The 23113-nt window shown below is 43.0% G+C and overlaps 1 protein-coding gene across 1 annotated transcript; it reads right to left on the bottom strand.

The window, feature by feature from the left end:
* Nucleotides 1–6609: 6609 nt before the first annotated feature.
* Nucleotides 6610–11364, bottom strand: LOC144761005 (olfactory receptor 5AP2-like). Its single transcript, XM_078646565.1, has 2 exons — nt 11147–11364; nt 6610–7570 (listed from the first exon to the last, which is right to left on the bottom strand). Exons 1-2 carry the CDS (start codon nt 11362–11364, stop codon nt 6610–6612), a joined length of 1179 nt encoding a protein of 392 aa, XP_078502691.1.
* Between the last annotated feature and the right edge of the window lie 11749 nt (nt 11365–23113).

Genomic DNA, 23113 nt, shown 5'->3' with positions numbered 1-23113 from the left:
GGTGGATTATCTGGCACATGAAGGAAAGGTGGTGGTGTGACTAGGACTGACAAAATGATAACAAATGATGATAACAGACAGTTACAATACTGGAACACACAGAAAATAATGTATTGAATCATCAAGGTGCATGAAGATGTATATTGGTCCTCACAGTCAAAAATCCAAAGTATATAGGCTGAGTAACCACAAATTCGTGATACAATATTGTAAATAACAAGGAATGGAAATTGAATGAAAGACGTGTGCTTGCCACAAATGAGACAACAGGCGAAATACATACTAAAATAGTTAAAACGGGTGTGCCAAAAACAAATAAAACAACGGACTGTACAGTACAGAAAGCGTTGAAGGTTTGCCTGTCATTAAAACCACAACTGGCTGGACTGCACAATGTTGTGCCTATCATTGATATTTTCAGGAAGCACTGCCATTTTATATGTGACAAGTGAGGAAAAAGTTGTGCGTGTCACCATTTCCACAAAGTAAGTAATAGTGCAGGTGTGCATGTCAGCTGCAGGTCAGACAAGGCTCCTTTGTTCAAGGTTGAGATGAATTGCCTGACTTCCCAAAATGGCCTTCAGTGACTTTACTTAATGTGGACACATGCAATGATGTCCAGTGTATTTAGCAGGCAATAAAAGCAGGAATAAACATACAAATGCACAGATGTTGTATTGACCCAATAGATTCAAGGCCTTTCCGACAAATGGCCTCTACACACTGCCACAACAAGTGGTTCCAACTGGCTCAATGACTTCTCCATCATACTTTTAAACTTCGCCCAGGACACAGTGTACATACATACATTAAAACAGTGCATAAGCAGCTTCCAGGGACGGCTTTGCGCTCCCGTCATGCCACCCACTCATGGCGGGTGTGTGAATGTCAAGGGAGAAGAACACACCTCTCTTCCAAGGATTTATTCCATAAGACAGAAGTGATCTAAGGAGCAAAAATGAAGAGTTGACGATGAAGCAAGAGCCAGCACCAACTGAAATCACCCAATATTCTGATACATTCCATTTCCCTTGTACCAATAGAACTCCATAACATTTACCACACACAAAACACAAACACACACATAAACACACATGCATGCACACACTCTCTCTCTCTCTCTCTCTTCCCCCCCTCTCTCTCTCTCTCTCTCTCTCTCTCTTTGATGGACCATGCAGCCACACTATGGGCCAGATGTAGGAAGCCCTTTACCGGTCGGTAACGGGCGAAAATCGGTATTTTCGGCCGTTACCGACCGGTATTGAGCTTTCGGGATGTAGGAGACTGAAAATCTTCCGAATCGGTAAATTTACCAAATCGGTAAAGTTACCGAATCGGTAAAATACCGAATGGGAAATATTACCGAATCGGTAAATTTACAGGATTGCAACGGTTTGCGATTCGGTAAATTTACCGAATCGGTAAATTTACCGATTTGGTAAAGTTACCGAATCAGTAAAATACCGATTCGGTAAATAAGAAGTGGTAAAAATGGATATTGAGATGTAGGGAAGCTCTGAAATACCGAATTTGCTTGAAATTCAGTATTTAAGAGTCGGTATTTACCATGGATTGGAATCAGGTGGTAAACAGGTGCAACCTATAAAAATGGACCCAAAATGCAGTTCTTCTTGCACAATGGTGGCATTTTATGTCATTGCAAGACGGCTACGGCTACAGGAGGAAGGAGAGAGGGAATGGCAGAGAGAGGAGCAGGTCTACAAACAGAGGATCACCCTGTTCATGCTCACAGAGGCAGAGATACTCCAGAGGTACAGGTTGGCCCCAGACACCATCTTGGAGCTCATCAGGGACCTTCAACACCTGTTGCAGCACACTACCCCAAGGGCACATGCAAATCCACCCCATGTGCAGGTGCTGTGCAGCCTCCACCTGCTTGTGTCTGGGAGCTACCAGAGCGTGGTTGCTGCGGTAGGTGGGGTGACACAGAGCAGCCTGTCAAGGTTTTTCCACAAATTCCTTGACGCCATGTTACACAGGATGGAGCATTACATATCTTTTCCTGCTACCCATGCTGAACTGGTGCAAACAAAATCTGACTTTTACCAGATGGCTCGATTTCCAAATATAATTGGCTGCATAGATGGCACACACATTCCCATTTGTCCCCCTGCTGCCACAGAATATATCTACAGGAATAGGAAGTCAACCCACACCATCAATGTGCAGGTGATTTGCAATGGAAAGTGTGCCATCACTGACATTGTGGCAAAATTCCCTGGGAGTACCCATGACTCCTATATTTTTCAAAACAGCGGCATCTATGCACGGCTGACTGCAGGGGAATTTGGTGAAAGATACCTCCTAGGTAAGACACAGTGTCTGACCCCCATGATACCTATTGCAGTAAGAAGTACATGTATGCATGTGAGTAATGTATTCCCTTTTCCTTTTAGGAGACAGTGCATATGCCCTACGCTCATTTATACTCACCCCCTACCTCAACCCCTCAACACCCAACCAAAGGAGATATAACCGGGCCCACAAAAGCACACGGAATGTCGTTGAACGGACCTTTGGTATCTGGAAAAGCAGATTCAGATGCTTGCACAATAGTCGAGGTGCAAGGCAGTATACCCCCATCACCTGCTGTAAGATAATTGCTGCCTGTGCCATGTTGCACAACCTTGCTGTTAAGAAGGGTACTGAGGTGGAGTTGTCTGACTACGAGGATCATGACGACGACATTGCTGTGCCTGAAACACAACCTGCTGGAGTGTCAACACCAAGTGATGGCAGATACAGACGTGAGGAGATTACACGCAACTATTTCTGAGTAAGTAATGAGACACAGACAGGTTGTGAATGAAAAGAACGTAATTTAATGTTGCCACAACGTTCATGCACTGAAGTGCAACAAATTAAACATAATTAACGTGGGGACTGTATGTCCCGGGTTCCTTCACCCACACCGGCAATGTCATTTGCGCCCACGCTTCCCAGAGCCACTGGGATGTTGGTCACTGCTTTCCGCATGGCCTGCAGCCTCAGCTGGGCGCCTGCTACTCCTACGTGGCTCAACTACAGCGCTTGCCAAGCTGCTGCGGCTACTACTTTTGTCTCCCTCTGCCACATCCAGGGCAGGATTCAGTGCAGTGTGTGATATGATCATAGCCTCTAGCGCACTAGTGAACCTGGCCATGCCCCTGGTGAACTCGGCCGTGTTCTGTGTGAGGCTCTCTTGCATATTAATGCCTCTACGGCATAGCTGGGATGTGGCAGTGGCCAGACGATTCATGGCCCTATTGTGGACACGGGCGTCCCTGCGCCTTGTGTGTTCCAGGCTGTCCAGTTTTGTGCAGAGCTGGGTGATATAATTGCTCATTTGCTGCATTCCTGCTGCAAGGTCTGCATTTGTTTTTGCTACCTCCCTATTAGTTTCTACAATGTCTCTGATTCCCTTCCCCATGTCTCCTATTTGTTCGTTTAGGACACTAAATTGGCGGTGGCAGGCCTGTATGGATTTCCCCTGCATCCGTTGTATGCGCACCATGCTCCCCTCCAGCCCACGGAACACAGTGCCATCTCCAGGTCCACCTGCACTGCTGGGCCTGCGTTGCCGTCTGCGCGAGGTGAAAGACTCATTGGTGGACTGCAGTGCAGCAGGACTGATATGTACAGTGGCTTGAGCCTCACCCTCTGCTTCCTCCATCACTGGCAGTGGGGCCACGACTCGCCTCCTGGCTGGTGAGGTTGCAGGTGCAGACAGGAAGAGTGATGGGGAGGTTTCTGGAGAGAAAACCAATGGAGGGGATTGTGAAAGGTGTGGGGAGTGGGGAAACTCGGGGGTCTGTACTGTCACATCTTCCTGGGAGATGGCAGTCGTGTCTTCTTCCTCTTGCGAGGCTTGTACATGGCTTGGCCCTGCCTCCTCACTCTCCTCCCTTGCTGGTGCAGTCCCTTCTGTTGCTGTGGCTCGACTGCCTGATGTTGCCCCTAGGTATAAATACGCGTATGTCAACTGAGTGCTACTGTGTCACAGTCACTACAATAAATGCTTTACACATTTTACTTTCATTTTTCTGCATTACTTTCAGTGCCTTGCTGCTGTCTGTGCAGTTACACATGGTCTTACATTAGCTGACTACATTTCCCATAATGCATTGCTCCTGTATAGTGCTAGCAGTACTGGACTGGGGTTGGCCTGTACACAAAGGGTAAAGGGAAGCAGGTTGGTATGGGGTGTCATGCTGCGCATGCGTCTTACCTTTTCCTGTAGCTCTGGCTGAGCTGTCCACATCTCTAAGTCCCACAACACTGTCTGGCTCGATGGTTGAGGCCACCAACTCCTCCAGGTCAGTCAGGGGGGGCGCTGGGTTCCTGCCTCCACCGGTGACACCAGCCTGCTTATGTATTTCTGACATCTTCTTTTTTGTGAGGCTCCTGATGTCATAGAAGCGTTTCTTCAGATCCTCATGCTCCTGCTTGTGACTCCCACTGCATTGACCTTTTCTCCAATTGCAAGCCACATCTTACGTTTTGCAGACTCTGGTACAGTGAGGGAGTGCCTGCCAAATAGTTGCTTGTGGACTCGAACAACCTCCTCCACCAGTACCTGCAGCTCCATGCTGCAGAACTTAATTTTCCTTTTCCTCTCTGCTTTCTGACTCTCACTGCTGCTTGCCATTTTCACTGTGGTAAACACCCAAAAATCACTCCCTGCTGCTCTGTGTCTCTGCTCAGCTCTGACTGCCTCTCCAGAACCTTCTAATGAGTTGCAGCTGCCTGGGTAGCCACTTCCTGGTAGGGAGGGGGAGGGTGGTAGCACCTGATTGGCTGTTTTCATTAGTTTCACTTTTGCTTGCTTTCCGTTTCGGATTTTACCGATTCGGTATTTACCGATTCGGTATTTACCGATTCGATATTTCCAATGCATTCCTATGGGCCTTTTGGCCCATAGGGATGAATGGGAAATACCGATTAGGTAAATACCGATTCGGTAAATACTGATTCGGTAATGTCCGAAAGTCCGATACCGATTTTTACCGATTTGATAAAAAATACCGATTTTTTCCCTACATCTCATTTACCGATTTTTGAATACCGAATCGGTAAAATTCGGTATTTAAGAATCGGTAACTTCAGATTACCTACATCTGGCCCTATGATCCCAATGCCTCAATTCTAATGTTTTGTGAGTTCTGATGTAAACACTGCCCACAGCAACTTTACTGTGGCAAACTTTGACAGGTCACACCTGCTGAAATGTATACGAAAATAATAGGTAGAAAAGGGCAAGCTAGCACAATTTGGTAGAGTAAAATATTATTCTGCTGGTTATGCCTTATTACCCCAGACAAAACTTGGAATAAGAGGTATTTACCACTCCTGGTAACAGTGTTCTCATGGTATGGTAAATATTATCCCAATTGAATCACAGCGAGACAAGGAGCATTTCTAGGACAACTATGAGTTTAATATAAATACAAATAAAGTCACTAACACAAAAAGTTGATGAATGAACAGGCAAAAGGGAAGGCTGTTATTATGAGATTGCCAGAGTTTGGAGTAGATATATTAGGTTCTGACAGGCATCTCCAATCCAAATTCTGGCAATCACAAGTGTTTGTCCCTGAACTGGAATTGAGTGCATGGACCCTGAAAAACTGTGGGGCAGATTTACAAGGAACTGACGCATCTGCATAGATGCGCCAGTTTCCTTGCGTCAGCGCTGAATGACCTTGCGCCACTATGAAATCGCTGTATTTACAATACAGAGATGCATGGCGCAAGGATTAACAGATGCGTCAGAAATTCTGACTCATCTGTTGGCTCAAAAGTGACCCATTGCTGGAGTTGCTGATGAAAGTGACGCAACTCCAGCAATGCGCCACAATAGATGGGAGAGTTCCATACAGAAAACCCTTCATGATTCCTTACATCTGGTCTGAGCAGGCATGGGGATTTTGACGCAGTGAAGGCGTAGAGTGTCGCAGTTCAATCTTGTAGATTTCACTGCCTCAGTTCTACATGGATTTGTGTATGGGAACGCCCACCCTGAATACATTATTCCTGATGCACGTATAATGTGACGCAGGGCTTTACAACGTAACGCATCTCCCTAGATGCGTCACGTGGTAAATGGGCCGCAAAATTTACGCTGCGGCTGTGTCACAAAAGTGATGCAACGTTTGCACAAAAGTCACGCAAGGGGCTTGTAAATCTGCCCCTGTGTTCTTACATGTGCATTTTACCTTATTCTAAGGAGAAAGCTGCTGACATTTTTCACCTGGTGAGTGTGGATGTACCATATCTGAAAAACGACTGGCAGTGGTGGGAGTGCCTGTTTTCTATGAGGTCACAGTGGGTTTGTGCATGTTCATGGTAAGCATTGTCTGCTCCCTAAACTGCTGCAGGAGTTGTACAGGTGCCTGGTTGCAATGATCGCTACTGCCCTTGCACCTACCCTGGACCAGTAGACAGATAGTCTGGTGACTCCGGGATGAGAATTACTTGGTCTGAGTTTGTGAATTGTATGAAATTGTCAAAGATTCACTAGTAACTTTTCAAAATTAACAGAATTAAAGCCCCACAAATTCAGCTCTTCAGTTGTATTCTTTATAGTATAATGAAAGGCCATGGTAGCACTCATGACTGAAAATGAGTTATCTGATGCACAATCTTTCTCAAAGCCTCTTTTACTTCATTGTTTCTCAGGCTGTAAATGAGAGGGTTAAGGGCAGGAATTATGACCGTAGGGATCAGAGATATTCCTTTATACTGCTGTTCGGAAGAGCTTGAATTGGGGAGCATCTCCATGAAAAAACAGCTGCCAAAGAAGAGAAAGACTGAAGTGAAGTGTGAGATACAGGTGGAGGCAGCCCGCCACCTTCCAGCTGTGGTGCGGATCCTGAGGATTGTAGCAACAATGTGGGAGTAGGAAACAACAATAGCAAAGAGGGAGCTTGCAGCTATTAAAACAGACGTTCCAAAGCGTAACAAGTCATTCATTAAGATGTCAGTGCAGGACAGCTTCAGGAGCACCGGGTAATCACAACCAAAGTGGTTTATGACATCAGGACCACAAAAAGATAAACGGAATAAACATCCTACATGAATCAGAGAGTGCAGAAAGCCACCTATATATGACGCAGAAGCCAAGCGGACATAAAGACTTTTGCTCATGATGACTCTGTATAGCAGTGGGCTGCATATTGCTACATACCGGTCGTAGGCCATCACCGCCAAGAGGAAGAACTCAGTACCGGCACAAGCAGAAAAGAAGTACACTTGAGTAAAGCAGCCATATAAAGAGATTGTTTTCTTCTTACTAAGGAGATCAGCCAAAATCTTGGGTGAGAAAACATTAGAGAAAGAAAGGTCCAAGAAGGAGAGCTGAGCAAGAAAGAAGTACATGGGTGTTTGCAGAAGCGAGCTGTACAAAACAGTGACCACAATGATGAAATTGCCCAAAAAGGTGAAGATATAGAGTAACAGGAACATAATGAAGAGAATCAATTGCAGGCCTGGGTCATCTGAGAGTCCTAACAGAATGAACTGTGTCACACTGCTTCCATTTACTGAATTCAGGACTATCGACAACTTCGATCTGAGGTGGAAGGAAAGATTTCTTATTTTAAATTAAAGTATTAAACAAATAATGACATTATATAAACATTCATCACATTATCTATACTACTATTATATAGAGAGAACAGAAACCTTTTGGCAAGGTAAACTCGGGAACCACAGCGCCAATCCACACACCCAATACATTGTTGGAATCCTCAGGGTGTGTAGATGGACATAGGCGACATAAAATAAAAATAAAACGTAAATTAAAAAAATTAAAAATTTAAAAACAAAGTAGTCCCCTAAAACTAGCGCCGGCCGCGATGTAGTGCTGACCGCGACCTAGATGTGCGTGATGACGACAGGCGGGGAGGAGCGGTGACGAGCGGCGAGGAGTGGCGGTAAAGTCCCGAGCGCGGGGAGGAGCGGTGGCTCAGGTAAGGCAAAGGCGAGGCGGGAGGCGGGAGGCTGGAGGCAGGCAGGAGGCGGGAGGCGGTCTGGGCAATGTCGGGGCGGGCGGGGGCCCGCGCGGGAGTGCACAGAAGCCTAAAAGAGAAGTGGCGGAGGAGCGGAGGCTCAGGTAAGGTAAAGGCGAGGCGGGAGGCGGGAGTGAGGCGAGGCGGGAGGCGGGAGGGAGGAAGGCCCGGGCGGGAGTGCACAGAAGCCTAAAATGCTACCCCCAGCCCCCTTCTGCCCAGGGCAACGCCGGGGCGGGCTGCTAGTGTACATATAAAACAAATATTTAAATCCAGTAAATGGGAGATTTTAAGAATTATTAGTTAACAAGCAATGTCACAAAATTAAATCGGAAGACGTTTGCTGTTGAGGCACTTAATGGCCTAGAAGTTTGCTACATTGACTGACATATGTAATCTAACTCCATTCATTATGGGTTTTTCTTTTTTTTGAGTCACGTTCATAGCACAGAAGACAATAGGAGGGAAAAAGAAAACAAGAATTATCAATCATTAGTACATCGACACGAGTTATATATCAGACTGTAAAAAACATAATATTTGTCCAAACCAGATAAAATGAATAAAAACAAGTATATATATAAAAAAAAACAGTCCAAAACAATAAAAAAGACATAGAACATAAAAAGCAGTTAGTCCCATAGAAGACTTGACCAGACCCTCCCAAATGTCACCCTTGACCGTAAACCCCGAGCTTTAGCTAGCGCAAGTTCCATTTCATAGACCCCACTCAGTAATAACTAAAAATCTGTAATTTTGGGACTAAGTACATCAATCCAAGCCCTAGCAATACAAAGCTGTGCAGAGAAAATAATAATTGAAGCTAAAGGTTGGGATAAACAGCCTGAATCGGGTACCGAAACCAATACTATTTCTTTCTCAGTTAATTGAATTGGCATGCCTGATAACCTGCTCAACACCCATGCGACCTCAAACCAAAATGTAGTTAATCGGGGACCCGTAATAAACATATGTCTGAGATCAACAGCATACATGTTACACTTAGGGCAGTATAACTTCGAGGAGACCTGGGAGGTAGCCCATTTCGAAATTACCTGTGGGGTGTAATATGAACATAGTATGATGTTGTTGCAGCTTTAGGTTAATCAAAGAGACGGCCACATTTACTGTAGCCATGGAATCAGAGACCTCTTCCATATTAATTCCAGTTGTAAACATTCAATTCATTTTGGCTACCGTCTCCAATCCGTCATCTACCATTGCAGACAAGAAGCTCTGATAAGCTTTCCCAATCTGACCCTGAGCAGAGGTATTACAAATAGCCCGCAATACAACAGAAGTATGGGGGAGGGCAAACAATCCCTTCCCTTGTATGAAATAATCCCTGATTTGCAGGTACTTAAAAATGAATTGTGGGATATCCCAAATTCATCTTTTAAGGAGGAAAATGACCTTAAACCACATTCATCATACATCTGCCCTAACCGAATTATTCCACTCTGTTGCCACCTTCTACAGACAGAGTCCAAAAATATGCCCGGGAGCCTAGGATTATCCCATAAGAGAGTAAATTCATGTATGTCTGGCAGAGCAAAAGTTTTACAAATAGCTTGGCAGATACGGTAAATGTGCCTAACAACCTTGAAACAAACTCTCTTAAAATAGTTTGGGTCCGACATATAATATAGAAGAAACCCACTGTTAGTACCATATGCAAGCTGATACGCAAACCATATTTTGACCACAGTGGGTCCCAAAAGTAAACTCTGAATACGATTCAGAAAAGCAGCCCAAAAATAAGTTTTAAAATAGGGGAGTTGGAACCCGCCTTGCTCATACGTCATCTTAATATATCTGAGAGCTCTCCTGGCTCTACGATAGCCCCAAATAAAACTTCTAATAACGGAATCTAGTTATTTAAAAAATGAGAATGGAACTCTTAAAGGAATTGAACGAAACAGATAAAGAAATTTTGGCAAGCCATTCATTTTCACTATATTGCATCTCCCAATGATATTCAGGGGCAGCCTGTGCCATCTCCGCAAATCCGCAGTGATTTTTTTGAGCATAGGTTCTTAGTTCAGAGACATGAAATCATCAATACAGCTACTGAGACAGACACTAAGGTATGTTGCAGTGACAGTGACACCTAGCTGAGGTAGAGCAAGTATTGGTACGTAATTGAGAATAGACTGCGTTTTGTTTAGGTTGAGCTTATAGCCAGAAAAGGAACCAAAATATTGTGCCTCTTGTTTGATTGCAGCTATAGCCACCTCTGGCCCGGAAGTAAATACAGCGATGTTGTCTGCATAGCCCGTAATTTTTAGCATCATACCATTAAAACAAATAGGCGAGATAGAAACAATCTGAAGGAGATGCCTAATAAATGGCTCAATGTAGAGAGCCAATAGTAAGGGGGAAAACGGGCAGCCCTGGCGCGTACCTCGCTGTATACTTATCGCCCCAGAAGTACAACCATTAAGTTTAATAATAGCAGAAGGATTGCAGTATAATTGCTGGACCGCCGAGACAAACCTCCGACCGAGGCCTAATGATAGCATAGTACACCATAAAACCCCCCAAGCAACTCGATCGAAGTCCTTCTCGGCATCCAGCATTAGCATCCTAATCCGCTGTCACAAATGACCTGCAACATCAAAAGCAGCAAATGCAGTGTTTATATGTGCTACCGTATCCCTACCTGGAACGAAACAGTGTTGTCCTTCTGAAACCAATAGATGAACTATTGGGGCAAGACGAGAAGCAAGAAGCTTGGAAAAAATGTTGGCATCCGTATTAATAAGGGATATTGGTCAATAAGACCCAAGATCCTCCACAGGTTTACCCTTTTTGGGCAAAACCACAATATTAGTTTTGTTCCAAGAAGGGGGAGCATCCCCTCCCAGCAGCATATTATTAACCATCTCCAGAAGAACTGATAACAACACTTCCCTAAAGGTTTTGTAGAACTCCAGCCGTATGGTGTTCTCGCCCACCGCCTTACCACTGGGCAGAGCCCCTATAGCTAAATTCAGCTCCTCCAGGTCAGCGTTGCTCTCTAAGCCCAAAAGTATAAGACACATCCAAATATGGTATGGCGCTTTCTTGCAGATAAAACCTAGCTGGTTGTTGATTATAGGTAAAAACTCCTAAACTGCTCGGCTATATCTTCAGACTTTGTAGAGATGAGAGTCTCCACTCCCTTGATTCTCTTGATGTGAGAATTAGCCCGTTGTTCTGCAAGTTGATAGACCAGTACCCTTCCCACCTTCTCTCCATACTCATACTGCTTTGTTCTAAGCTTGAGGAAGTTATTGGCAACGTTATCCTTCAACCTTCCATGAAGTTTCGCTTTAACATCAATAATCTGGGCATATATCTGTTGTTCACCCATTTCCTTTGATGCTATTGCGCATGCATATTGCTGTTCTAGCTCAATATATTGCCGATGTTCATTGGCCAGCTAAGTACAATTTAGTCTATTCTGCATGACTACATACTGGAGAGTAGCCCCTCTCACAAATGCTTTGAAATAATCCCAAACCAAAGCGAGGGATGAAGTATGGAGGTTGTTCAGAATAAATTCCTTCAAAACCTTTTGCATGTGAGTAACACAATCAGAATTACTTAAGTAGTGCAGAGGAAACAAAAATTCCCTAGCTTGATGCTGTCTAGACAATCCAAAGTTACATTAAGCATGATGGGATTTTGATCCGAGGTTACCTTTGGACATACGATCATTGATGCATTAGCCATCAACCCATAGTTAGTAAAAGCCATATCAATCCTGGAGTACTGTTTATGGGGGTGAGAGAAAAATGTAAACCATGGTGCTATAGGATACAATGTCCGCCAGGCATCATCCAGTTGATGAATGTTCAATAGATCACGTATAGCAACCCTTACCTGAACCATTCAAGCTCTTGCACGCGTGTTTGTAGTATCGATTTTTTTATCTAAAATGCAATAAAGTCTCCCATAACAATAACGTCACCCGCCCAGTCTAAAAGTTCAAACTTTAGGTAAGGAAAAACCACAGGACAGTCAACATTAGGGCCATAGGTCATACATACTGTAACCTTTTTTCCAAAGATCAAAAGCTGTACAATTGCCCACCTGCCCCAACTATCAGCAAGGGTTACTTTGGAGTATTTATATTTTAATAACGCGACCCCCCTTATAGTTGCCATCTATGAGGTACAGATGATCAGATCATAGCCTAGTTGTTAAAGCTTCTATCTTTATAAGCCAGATGTGTTTCAGCCAATCCCAGTATTTGGGGCTTAAATCCTTTAAGCTCTTCTCCAACCAATCGTCTTTTACTAGCCATATTCAGCCCACAGACGTTCCAACTCATAAATTTGACTCTGGAAATTACCAGAATTCAGAAAAGCCAAGTAGTGCTCTTATCCGTGACCAAATATACATTTTCCCGCGCAACAGAAGCTCCTTATTATTTTCAAAAATCAACTGTGCTACTTTAAAAATGTTGTGACTATTTAACCGCCTCCTTCCTCCCAACGCCCTCAAACCACCCCCAATCCCCCACCCCGTTTCTTGGAAAAGAAATCACCCCCCTTAAGGCTGTCCTGACTGACAGCAAGTGAAAGACGTCAGGACCGCCCCTTCCCAGGGCCTACAACAACCCCACACACCACCCCCCCACCAACCACACCGCCCCAATGGATAAGCCGTAGTGAAACCCCAAAAGCAATTTCCGGGAGTAGAGAAAAAGTAATTTAACTATTGCAGAATTACATCCTGAACAACAATTCCTACTTGCCAATGCCCAAAAAAAAATAAACAGAAAAAGATTAAACCAGGACTTTAAGTTAATCAAGGATTGGGAGTAGTTTGCCACTTGTCCAGTGCTTTTTTAGCCTCCTGCTCACTTAAAAAGAAGTATGAACGACCATCCATGACAACTTTAAGCCGGGCAGGCTACCGCAAAAAAACCTGAGAGCAAACAGACTTAAATGAGTCCATGAGCTGACGGAGCTGCCATCTCTTTTCCATAGATGACTTGCACAAATCTGATCTCACAAAGATTGACATAGAGTCAACTTGAACAGAAGCCGTTGGCTGGCCCTTCAAAAAAATAGCCAGACAAAGCAGGAAGTTTCCCAAAAATACCAGAATGGGCCGAAAATAGTATTTTTTTTGGTTTGGCTTGCGAGTTTGGTGACAGAAAAAGTGGAAGATGATGTGCTCTTTGGATCTGCGTGTCCATGTCCCAGTCCTCCAGGTCCGGGAAGGCTTTCTGTAGCAAGTCCACAACAAATGCACAGGGATCAGAGCCTTCTCTTCCCGCTGGTACCCTGAAAATCCTTAGATAATGACGCCGCTGGGGATTAACAAGGTAATCAATTTTGAGTTGCAATGAAGCAAGCTGTGACTCTTGTGCGGTAGCCACCTTGACCGTATGAGTACTAGTTTCCTCCATGCCTGCCAACCCCCCCTGCAGTGACCTCCGCAGTTAAGTGGTAGATCTTGGTAGTGACCTCAGATAGTGCTTTTTTTATTTCGATACAGTCCACCCTTGCCTGTTGATAGTAGGTTTGTGCTTCCGCTCTCTGAGCGTTTAGGGCCAGCAAAATACTAATCATTTCATCCACTCAAGTTATTCTGCTCGCCATTAAGTCTTGTTCCCACTTCTTCGGAGCCCAGAGGGGGGAGGACGAGGATCCAAACACTGCGGATGGAGTATTAACTCCAGAGGGTGTTGACTCCTTTGAATAAAGAGGCACCCTGTCAACAACATTTTGACCATGACAGCGCTCAGCGGCTGTGTATGAAGTTTTTGCACATTCCATATTGTGTGGTCAAGTATCAACAACAGTAGGATTTCTAGTAACTTGTTGGACTGTAGAGGCAACACCGGCTGTAGTAACCAGCGGGTCTGAGGAACCTTTCAATGGGGTTGGGGCGATAGTGTCCCACTGTGACCCTGCAGTAGAGAGCCTAGAGACAATAGATCGTACTTCTCCCTTTGATGAGACCCATTTTCGTAAAGGACTAACTCCTGGAGCGGGCTTAGAAGTGCTTGATACGCCTTTCAATTGTCCAAGTGTGTCAGTGATGTGAGCCTTGTTGCCAGTTCCCCCACGGCCTCTACCACCTTTCCCAGTCCGATCTGTTTTAAGGCCTTTTTCTTTTTCTTTCGGGGTTCTCCCCCCTTCGTGGGTATTACCCCCTGAACTGATATTAGCACTGCCCAAAAAGAGTGAGGAAGGGTCAGTAGGAGAATCCGCACCCAAGCACTCCCTATTTCTGCAATTTTATTTGCCTGCTCCTTACTCCCTCCAGCTCCATCACCAATATAATCTGTAGGGGAGTTGCCGATCCTGCCTGGAACAATCTCCTGTGCTGACACATATGAATGACACAGGGAACCTTCGTTATTTGAGCCCTCAATTTGGGGGAGACTTGCCAACCCAGAGGAGAGAGTTCCAGTCTCACTATCGCCGGCCATGAGAAGAGAAGATTCATCAGGGCACGACTCACCGAGCAGATGCCCCCAGGAGAAACAGGAGAAACATCCACACTGCCTTTGTCGAAGACATGCATACCCCTTGCTACCTTAGAGTTCCAAATCATAGTGCTGCATGCCCTCCCCTGTCACCACATCCATGGCATTCCAGACTCTCAGGAGCCACAATGTAGAGGGGAGATGTGGCACCCATAATCTCAAATGTCAATCTCTCTGTGTGCAAATTCAAGCAGGGAGATGGCATGAGGGGCTGTTGGTGGCAACTGATGGCTCATTATCTGTGGTGCAAATTGCCCCATCATGAATAAAATGGCTTTAGTGACCCTGGCACTTTGGGACAAGTGGCCAAATAAGATCAATGTGACAGATATGGACTGATGAGAAAGCTGTGTACCTCACTATAATGGCTCATGGAGTTATCCGACTGGAATTTCTTGCTCTTTACCGAACCCTAAGTTATCTCTGTCAAAGTTTACGTATACAGAGGTACAGAATAGGACTTTTTGTTGAAAATGCCCTTTGTTTTTTAAAGGAATTAGGAATCATTTATTGAGAAATATCACACCAAAATCCAATAAGGGGGATTGGAGATATGAATTTCGAATTGTGGAAGGCTAAAAGCACTAAGAACCAAGAAAAAATAAAACAACAACCAGATATCACTGTTCAAATTTGACTGGGCCATAGGTGCAATTCAGGCCTACTATGATGTAGCAGTGGTCGGATACACCAAACAAGTCAAAGTTTCTACCATCTGACTTACTTTTTTGTATGTTCAAAATTCTCTAGCAGAGCAAGGTTGAAGGAGGTGTCCTAAACAGTCCCTTTGAACTCAGAAAATGTGTTGATGAGGTCCATTAAAGCCAGTGGGTTTGGTAGAAAAAGTTCAGAGCGTTTGCCTGCTGAAGATTTCTACCTTCAGAATTAGCCTAATTTTGTAGCTGCAAATCTTCCAGCGGCAAGGCAGTATCCAATGTCTTTCTGATGCAAAGTATCTGTGAAAGCTCCTGATGTCTCGGAAGTCCAAACACTATCTAACTCCTAACTTTTGAGACTTCCTGGGGCAGTTCTTCTCTGCCACTTCTAAAGTTTCCAGGAAATCAGGAGCAGTGCTTAGGGGGGCAGGGCAAACTCCTGCAGAGGCCACCAGGAAGGTCCAGTCCAGTTCCAGTTGTAGCTGGTTCACTGGTCACTACAGGGAAAATAGCCCTTACAGATTGTTATGACACAAATAGATCGGCCATCTGACCCTAGGAGTCCACTTTTTAGTCCTGGCTACAAGTGTGATCAGGTTTACCCCTTTAGGTCTCCTTACAGGTTACAGACAGCAGGTCCGCTACAGATCCGGACAGTTTTCCCAGAAGAAGGTGGTGAGGTGCTTCTTTTGTTTAATTTACTAGTCAGTTTGTGTGGATGACTCCTGGGCAATTCTTGACCAATGAGCATAAGGTTCCCACGGTCAAACTTTCCCAAATTTGCACCACATCCTGCTTTCCTCACTGCAAACTCCCACAGTGCAACATTTCGAATAAAATCTAACATGACAAAATTGTTTTGCCCATAGAGGTAGCTTGCAGCATACTAGCGAAGTGTTTAATTTAATGAGCAGTTCCCTCCCACTCAAACGCTCTAATCTGGTTCTAGAGCCACCTCCCTCCACTTCTGAAACTAAAGAGAGAGGGCTAAAGTGTGTTTTCGGATAAAAGACTGCTCTTCTCCAGGCTTCCTCTATCATTTACTATTTTAAGTTTTTGAAGTTCTTTAAATAATCCGAAAGCCATTTCAGCACTCATCAAAGCAGTGTAGCAAGGCTAGCTACAGGTGGGCCAAGGCTAATTAGCCTGCAGGGGCATCAGGCAAGGGAAGCATACCTTTTTGTATGTTATTTTTCTTATATATTTTTTCTCTGTAGATTTTTCCAAATCAAATAGACTACTCACTGCTGGAACATGCAAACATTAAACCTTTACAAGTTTCACTTTTATACATAAGGCATCTTACCTTGTGGGTAACAAGGACAACTTAGGGGTGACTGACTTAATAATTAAACATAGGTCTTCCCTCATGTCAAAAGATCTGCCTGCACACTAACATATGCAATTTGTCACACTGCTCAACAGAAATATATTATATTAGTAATGTTGACATAATCTGATAGGGTGATCCATAGCTTAGGCTACTGCATATATGTGGGTGCTACCTTAAAGCAACCAATCTTCAAGCCTATGTGACCCTGAATTGAAGCACCCACAAATTTGTATCTCTGACCTCTGTTCCACATAGCCTGGAATTCATCTATACCTCTTCAGCTCTCACACACATACACATCCAAACACTAAAAATGACACACAATAATTTACATATTTTAATCATAGCTCTGAAAATGATGGTGCTGTGACCAGTATTGAACATGAATTCCTAAAAGGATGCCTGCTACGTCAAGGTTGCCAATCAAACAAGTTACCATTGCCTAGTGAATTCTGTGACATCTTTGTGTTACTGCATCTCACTGGTTGCAATCCTAGTGGCAATATTAAAGTATTTCATCCATTAGAGGTAAAACAAATCAAGTGGCATAATATAAGTGTTTGAAAAGTGGATTATTGGTAGGGGTAAGTATGCACCTGCCACTATTAATAAGGCCACTACCACATTATAATGTCCAGTAAAGGTCTCTGTTAATTAGCCTCTTGTTCAACACTTGATAGCTGACAAAGAGCAATCAGGCCTAACTTAGGAGACAGGAGAGAAAAGCATTTAAAAACACCAATACATCAAATAAGTGAGACACAACATCCAGTAATTGTGTATTGTTGTATGTTGTAGTCATGGTCTTTTTCTGGCCAATTTAATGCTGTTTTACCCAGGTTTTAACGTGAATTGTATTTATTGTCTTAACCCTATTATGAAATGTATTTTATGCTTGTTGTATATTGTCTTTTATGATATATATCGAAATAAAGACCTTTTGACTGACAAGAATACATTTCAGCACATTACTCCGATGTAGAATTTTAAAAGATCCATAGAGTATACAATTTGTATGCAATAGTGTAGAGGCTGCTTCATGGGAATTTGTAGATTTCATCCTATGCGCCGTAAGAGATGTAGTCAACATAGGTTCTAAATTCCCCAGCAATTTTGTGGTCACCCCTTTGCCTATTAGATTTTTTTTGGCTGCAATCTGGTAAGACGCTTTGGTGGGATTGTGGGCATGTTTTTTTAGCCAAAGTTGAACCAACTTCTTCTTGGAGTGTCCATAGATGAGAGTTTTTTAAAAATGTGTAGGTTCCATCCTTTGCCCAACAAGAGATGTAGTCTATATAGGTTAAAATTTCAAGGCAAGTTAGTGATCACCCTTTCGCCCGTAAGATTGTGTTCTGCCCCAAACTGATAAATACCTTTGGTGCGTTTATGGACACACTCTTTCTCCAGTGGCCGGGAGTGGAACCTGCTTCTTCTTTAGAATGACCATTGCTGAACATTGAGTAGGGGTTTGTACCTTATCAATCAATTTGGTTGGAGAAACCTGTAAGCAATTGGAATGGTGGGCTGAATTAATTACATAGTAAGTCAGGGTGGGCCCGATTCACAGAATGAACTTAAGACTCAATCCTAAACTTACTACTATTTTGGTATTCACAGAATGCACTTACTACTTTTGGCATTCACAGAATTAACTTACTACTTTTGGTATTCACAGAAGTTAGGATTTTGTCTTAAGACAGACTTAAGACAGACTTAAGACAGACTTAAGACAGATTTAAGACAACATCCTAACTTCTGTGAATACCAAAAGTAGTAAGTTCATTCTGTGAATGCCAAAAGTAGTAAGTGCATTCTGTGAATACCAAAATAGTAGTAAGTTTAGGATTGAGTCTTAAGTTCATTCTGTGAATCGGGCCCGGTGTGAGGTATGACCTACTTCCAAATCTGTTACCAGTTCTCTGTCCCCTCTATTTTCATTGTTAGTTTCTCCTATCCATTACTCTTCTCCCAGAACCACCCTGGGGATTTTTTCTTTGTGTATTAAAGATTGGGTAGGCAGCTCATCGATTTGCTGAGGGAAGTGTTTCATTCTAGCCCTTTTTTGTCTTAGCTCTGTCACCTTTAGAGAACACCCTCTGCTATTTGAAGCTCACAATCAGTACAGAGCTGGACTGGGAGGAGAGCAGCAAGATCAGCTTGAGCCGAGAGGCAGGCTATGCTACCCAGGTGAGAGAAGGAGCCTGTGGTCAGGGCCGAATTGCAATCCTTGACCTTTGGAGCGGGGCAGTCCGGGTTGACCTAGGCCATATCTTTCTCGTTAGCTTCTTTGTTAACGGAGTAGCAGAGCAAATCGAACAGCCATGCTTGAACCTCAGTACCCTGAAGAGTATTGCTTGGCGTTTTGTTTCCATTATCAGTAGTGCTCTAATTCTCAATCATAAAGCACACATCCTATTTCACACACAAGGGTACTACTTTAGATCTCAATCTGTTCTCCACCTTTCCCACTCATTTTCATGCACAATGTATTTTGCTTAGCTCCCTGAGTTATGATTACCAGTACATTAGACAACTAAATACCAACATGAAAAGCCCCTCCCCTTCCTGCTGATTTCGCTTACCCCTACGGATAGTGTATTAACTCCAACTAAAACAGTACGCAATCTGGGGGTGCTGATGGATAACAATCTCCAATTGGACTCACAAGTAAACAAAACAGTTGGCACTTGTTTTTCCTTGATTAGACTCTCCCGCTATTATCAGTTTCTGCCAGAATACAAGCGGTGATGAGTGTTATTTTGAGCAGGTTGGACTATTGCAACTTCTTGTGTCTTGGAGCCCCGAACTCCATGACACTGAAGTTGCAAAGAATCCAAATAATAGCAGCAAAGCTGGCCTTAAATCGGCAGCGCAGATCTTCTGCATCCCTAACTCTAAGGGATCTTCATAGGCTGCTGATTCAGCAGAGGATATACTTTAAATCTCTCTGTATTGTCTTTAAGGCAGCACATGGTCTGGGCCCTAGACCACTGCAGAGAAAATGTATGTGGTTTACTCCTACAAGAAACCTCCCCTCATAAACAGCAAATCTGGTCAACATCCCAAAATTCAAAAGAGGTAGGACAGGAGGGAGAGCTTTTAGCTCAGTGGCTCACGGCTGTGGAATGAGCTCCCATCGAACACCAGGCAGAGTGAGAATGTAATGCAATTTAGGAAAAAACTGAAGACGTGGTTATTCCCAAGTCAGAAATAATACCCAGACGCAATGTTACTGATCCATCCTCTGATTTCTTCTGGTTTTTCCTCTCTCCTTAACTAAGTTGCTGTATTCTTTTTTAGGGTGACTGATCAAGCACGCTTATAACAAGAAGGTATTCTCTAAGCACCAAGATATGGATGTATGACATTACAACGCATGCTTTTACATCGCATGCTTTTACAACGCGGTTTTTACAACGCATACCATTACAACGCATAGTGCTTTGGGGCGCTGGATAGTGAATAGTTTAATTTACTATTCCAACTCCAGTCCCCGTGGATAGTAGGGAAGGTGTTGTATAGTACATTAAACCTATTCCCTATCCTAGAGCGCCCCCAGCGCAATGCGTTGTAATGGTTTGCGTTGTAAAAGTTGCGTCGTAAAGGCACTGCGTGGTAAAAGTTGCGTTGTAAAGGATGTTTCCCCCAAGATCGTGTAGGGTGATAGGGCGCTATAGAAATTTACTTTACATTTACATTTACATTACATGAAAATGACCTAAAGGAAAAGATACTCTTTTGAAGCACTCAAAACCTTAAACAAAAGTGAAAATTACATAAACAAATCAACATATTTTAAGAATATACCACTGCGGTTTTTCACCCGCCAGATTACATTGGCCGGCAGAAAAATGACGATCGGAAAGTCCGACCGTCATTTTCTGACCGCCTATCGGATCTGCCACATTGCCCAGCATGGCAGCGGTGCCTATCAGATAATGATATCCCTTTCCACCCGCCTGTTCATGGCGGCTAACCTGCCATGAACAAGTTGGCGGAAAGGGACCTTGGGGGCCTGTAGCAGCTCTCCCCTTCAGTCTGGGCAGTTTAGCTTGAGGGTTAACATTTCCATGCACCATGTGGCAGGCACTGCATGGTGCCTGCCACGTATTGCAGGGAAATGTAAACAGTGCCTTATTACATTGTGGCGGTTGCGGTAGCCAGCAGCACCTGCTGCAATGTAAAGTATGGCAAGTGCCATCACATCGTAATTCGGATTGTGGGGAGGCTCCCTCCTAAGCGGCTGGTCCCAAATCTGAAACGATGACGGAATGGTTGAAGTCTGTTCGCCATCGTAATGAGGCCCTAAATGCCACTAACCCACTTAGATCTCAAATCAAAACTATAAGACAAACTGTGAGAGTCTGACCCTGCAATTTAAAATCCCAGGCTTAAGACAAAGTTAAAGAGTCTTACCTTGCAAATTTAAAATCCCAAGCTTAATTTTTGTTAACAATAATACTTCTCTAAGAAAAGTACGAAAATCCACATAGAACACAAGTGTAAGTGTCACACCATTTTATGGGAGCCACAGGGCAAATAGGGTCTATTTGGCCCCAAATATGAGGGTGAGAGCTTGCAGTTGGTGTCATGGGGTCTATGGGCCCAATTCACAGAACCAACTTAAGACAAAATCCTAAACTTACTACTTTTGGTATTCGCAGAAGTTAGGATTTTGTCTTAAGTTTGTCTTAAGACAGACTTAAGACAGACTTAAGACAAAATCTTAACTTGAGTCTGTCTTAAGTCTGTCTTAAGTCTGTCTGAAGACAAACTTAAGACAAAATCCTAACTTCTGTGAATACCAAAAGTAGTAAGTTTAGGATTTTGTCTCAAATTAGTTCTGTGAATCGGGCCCTATATTACTATAGCTTTACAAAATGTACCAAGCACATCCATCCCTATCTTCACTTGGACCCCAAACACTTCAGATTATGATGAAGACTAAAGGGACCATTTGTTCATCACTAGCCATAGTGCAACTTTTTTCTACAGAAAAGATTAGACTGACATCCCTAGTTTAAATTATTGATTTAGTTCATTTGACAATGGTGAACAGTAAATAATATACTAAATTACAGATAGTAGTATGAGAACTGCTGGAGACAAAACGTGGCATTTATATGTACTTGTTTAATGCTGTTGGAATTGGCTGTGTTTAATAAATGAAATAAAAAACATTTTGTTTTTAAAATAGTATTTTTTTTATCATACATGAGATGTCTGAAATTGTGTTTTTGCCCCTGTTGCTGATATATGTCATTTGGTTCTAGATTTCTATTTGGCGACCTTGGAGGTTAGTTGCTGCTCAATGGACAAGCTTCATGGTCATTTACATGCAACTTGTGAATGAGTAGTTATGAAACTACTTACCTGTTTCCTCTTCAGTATATGTAACTCAAATATTGGTGACAAGCATCTTCTTGGGAACCCAGAGATAATTGTATCAGTAACATCACCTTCTACAACACATACTTAATGCTCTAATTCTGTTGATTTAAAAGGTGTGACAACACAGCTCTGAAAAAACTATAGTGTAGTGAGTTGAATCATTATGTACCATGTATCATGTATAAGGCAAAGGTGGATAATTGTATTTCTTGTTTACCTATCACCAGGATGAGAAATGCAACATATGTATTACAATGTGGTGCACTCTTGTCCTTTCCCATCCCTGACAGACATGGGACTGCCTAGCACTAACATATAACAGAGCAGAAGATATGCCAATACTGATGTTCTGTCAAAAATCACTATATTAGATCACATGTGAAACTCAATGTGATCTGATCATCAATTTTCTTTTTCTTTTTTCATTTCATTAGAAAAACGGTTAGTCCATTGTTTACTACAATTTTTCAATGGTCAACACAAAGCATGATTCTTCAAATATTTACATAAACCACACTACATCACATCTAATAAGTAAAGAATTATTTACACATATTTTGACAACACACTTACTCTACAAAAAAAGACAATGTTTAGACAACAGTTAATACATATTTAAACAAATAAACAAGCTCAGATTCCAAAACCTTAGGAAAAGAGGGGAAAAAAAGAAAAATACAACATGAAGGCCCAAGGGAAAATGTGTTACTTATACAACTCTAGTAATTGGGCATAGACCAAACAGTGTACAGTCTAGGGCAACCTAATGATTTTATCAAAACATTATTTTTTTTAAAACAGTTCATTCAATAGTTATAAACAAAAATGTTAACCTGACAGTCTGTTTTTTCATTTGTAAGGTCATTATATTTGTAAGGTCATTTGTAAGGTCATTTGTAAGGTCAATGCGTTTTGAACCCGAAAAATCATTTATGGGTTCTCATAAGGACCCCAGAACTAGAGAGTATTCTGAGGACAGCCGATCTCTGATTTATATTATTTAGAAGAGAAGAATTAATCCTGATTGTGGTGTAAAACACCCTATTTTTAAGAAGAGTTCTAAAACTCCAAGGTTAGTAAAGAGTTGGTGGGCAGTGCTTTTCTTTCGACCGTGTTGAATTTGAATAAGGGGTGGAATGCTAGCACCAACACACGCACCCTTGTTCTATGGTGCAAGGGTGCCTGTGTTTCATGCTGAATTGTTTTTATGCAGGAAGGAGAACCTTTCTGCACA

This window comes from Lissotriton helveticus, chromosome 1_1, assembly GCF_964261635.1.
Source record: "Lissotriton helveticus chromosome 1_1, aLisHel1.1, whole genome shotgun sequence".
Classification (NCBI taxonomy): Eukaryota; Metazoa; Chordata; class Amphibia; order Caudata; family Salamandridae; genus Lissotriton; species Lissotriton helveticus.
This window is presented reverse-complemented; position numbering and strand designations above follow the sequence as displayed.

Excerpts from the sequence above, each read along its gene's own strand:
- LOC144761005 (XM_078646565.1), bottom strand. The coding sequence starts at position 11,364 with ATGGGTGAACAACAGATATATGCCCAGATTATTGATGTTAAAGCGAAA. Across the intron at positions 7,571-11,146 it reads GAGACTCTCATCTCTACAAA|ATCGAAGTTGTCGATAGTCC; the intron begins GTCTGAAGATAT and ends CTTCCACCTCAG.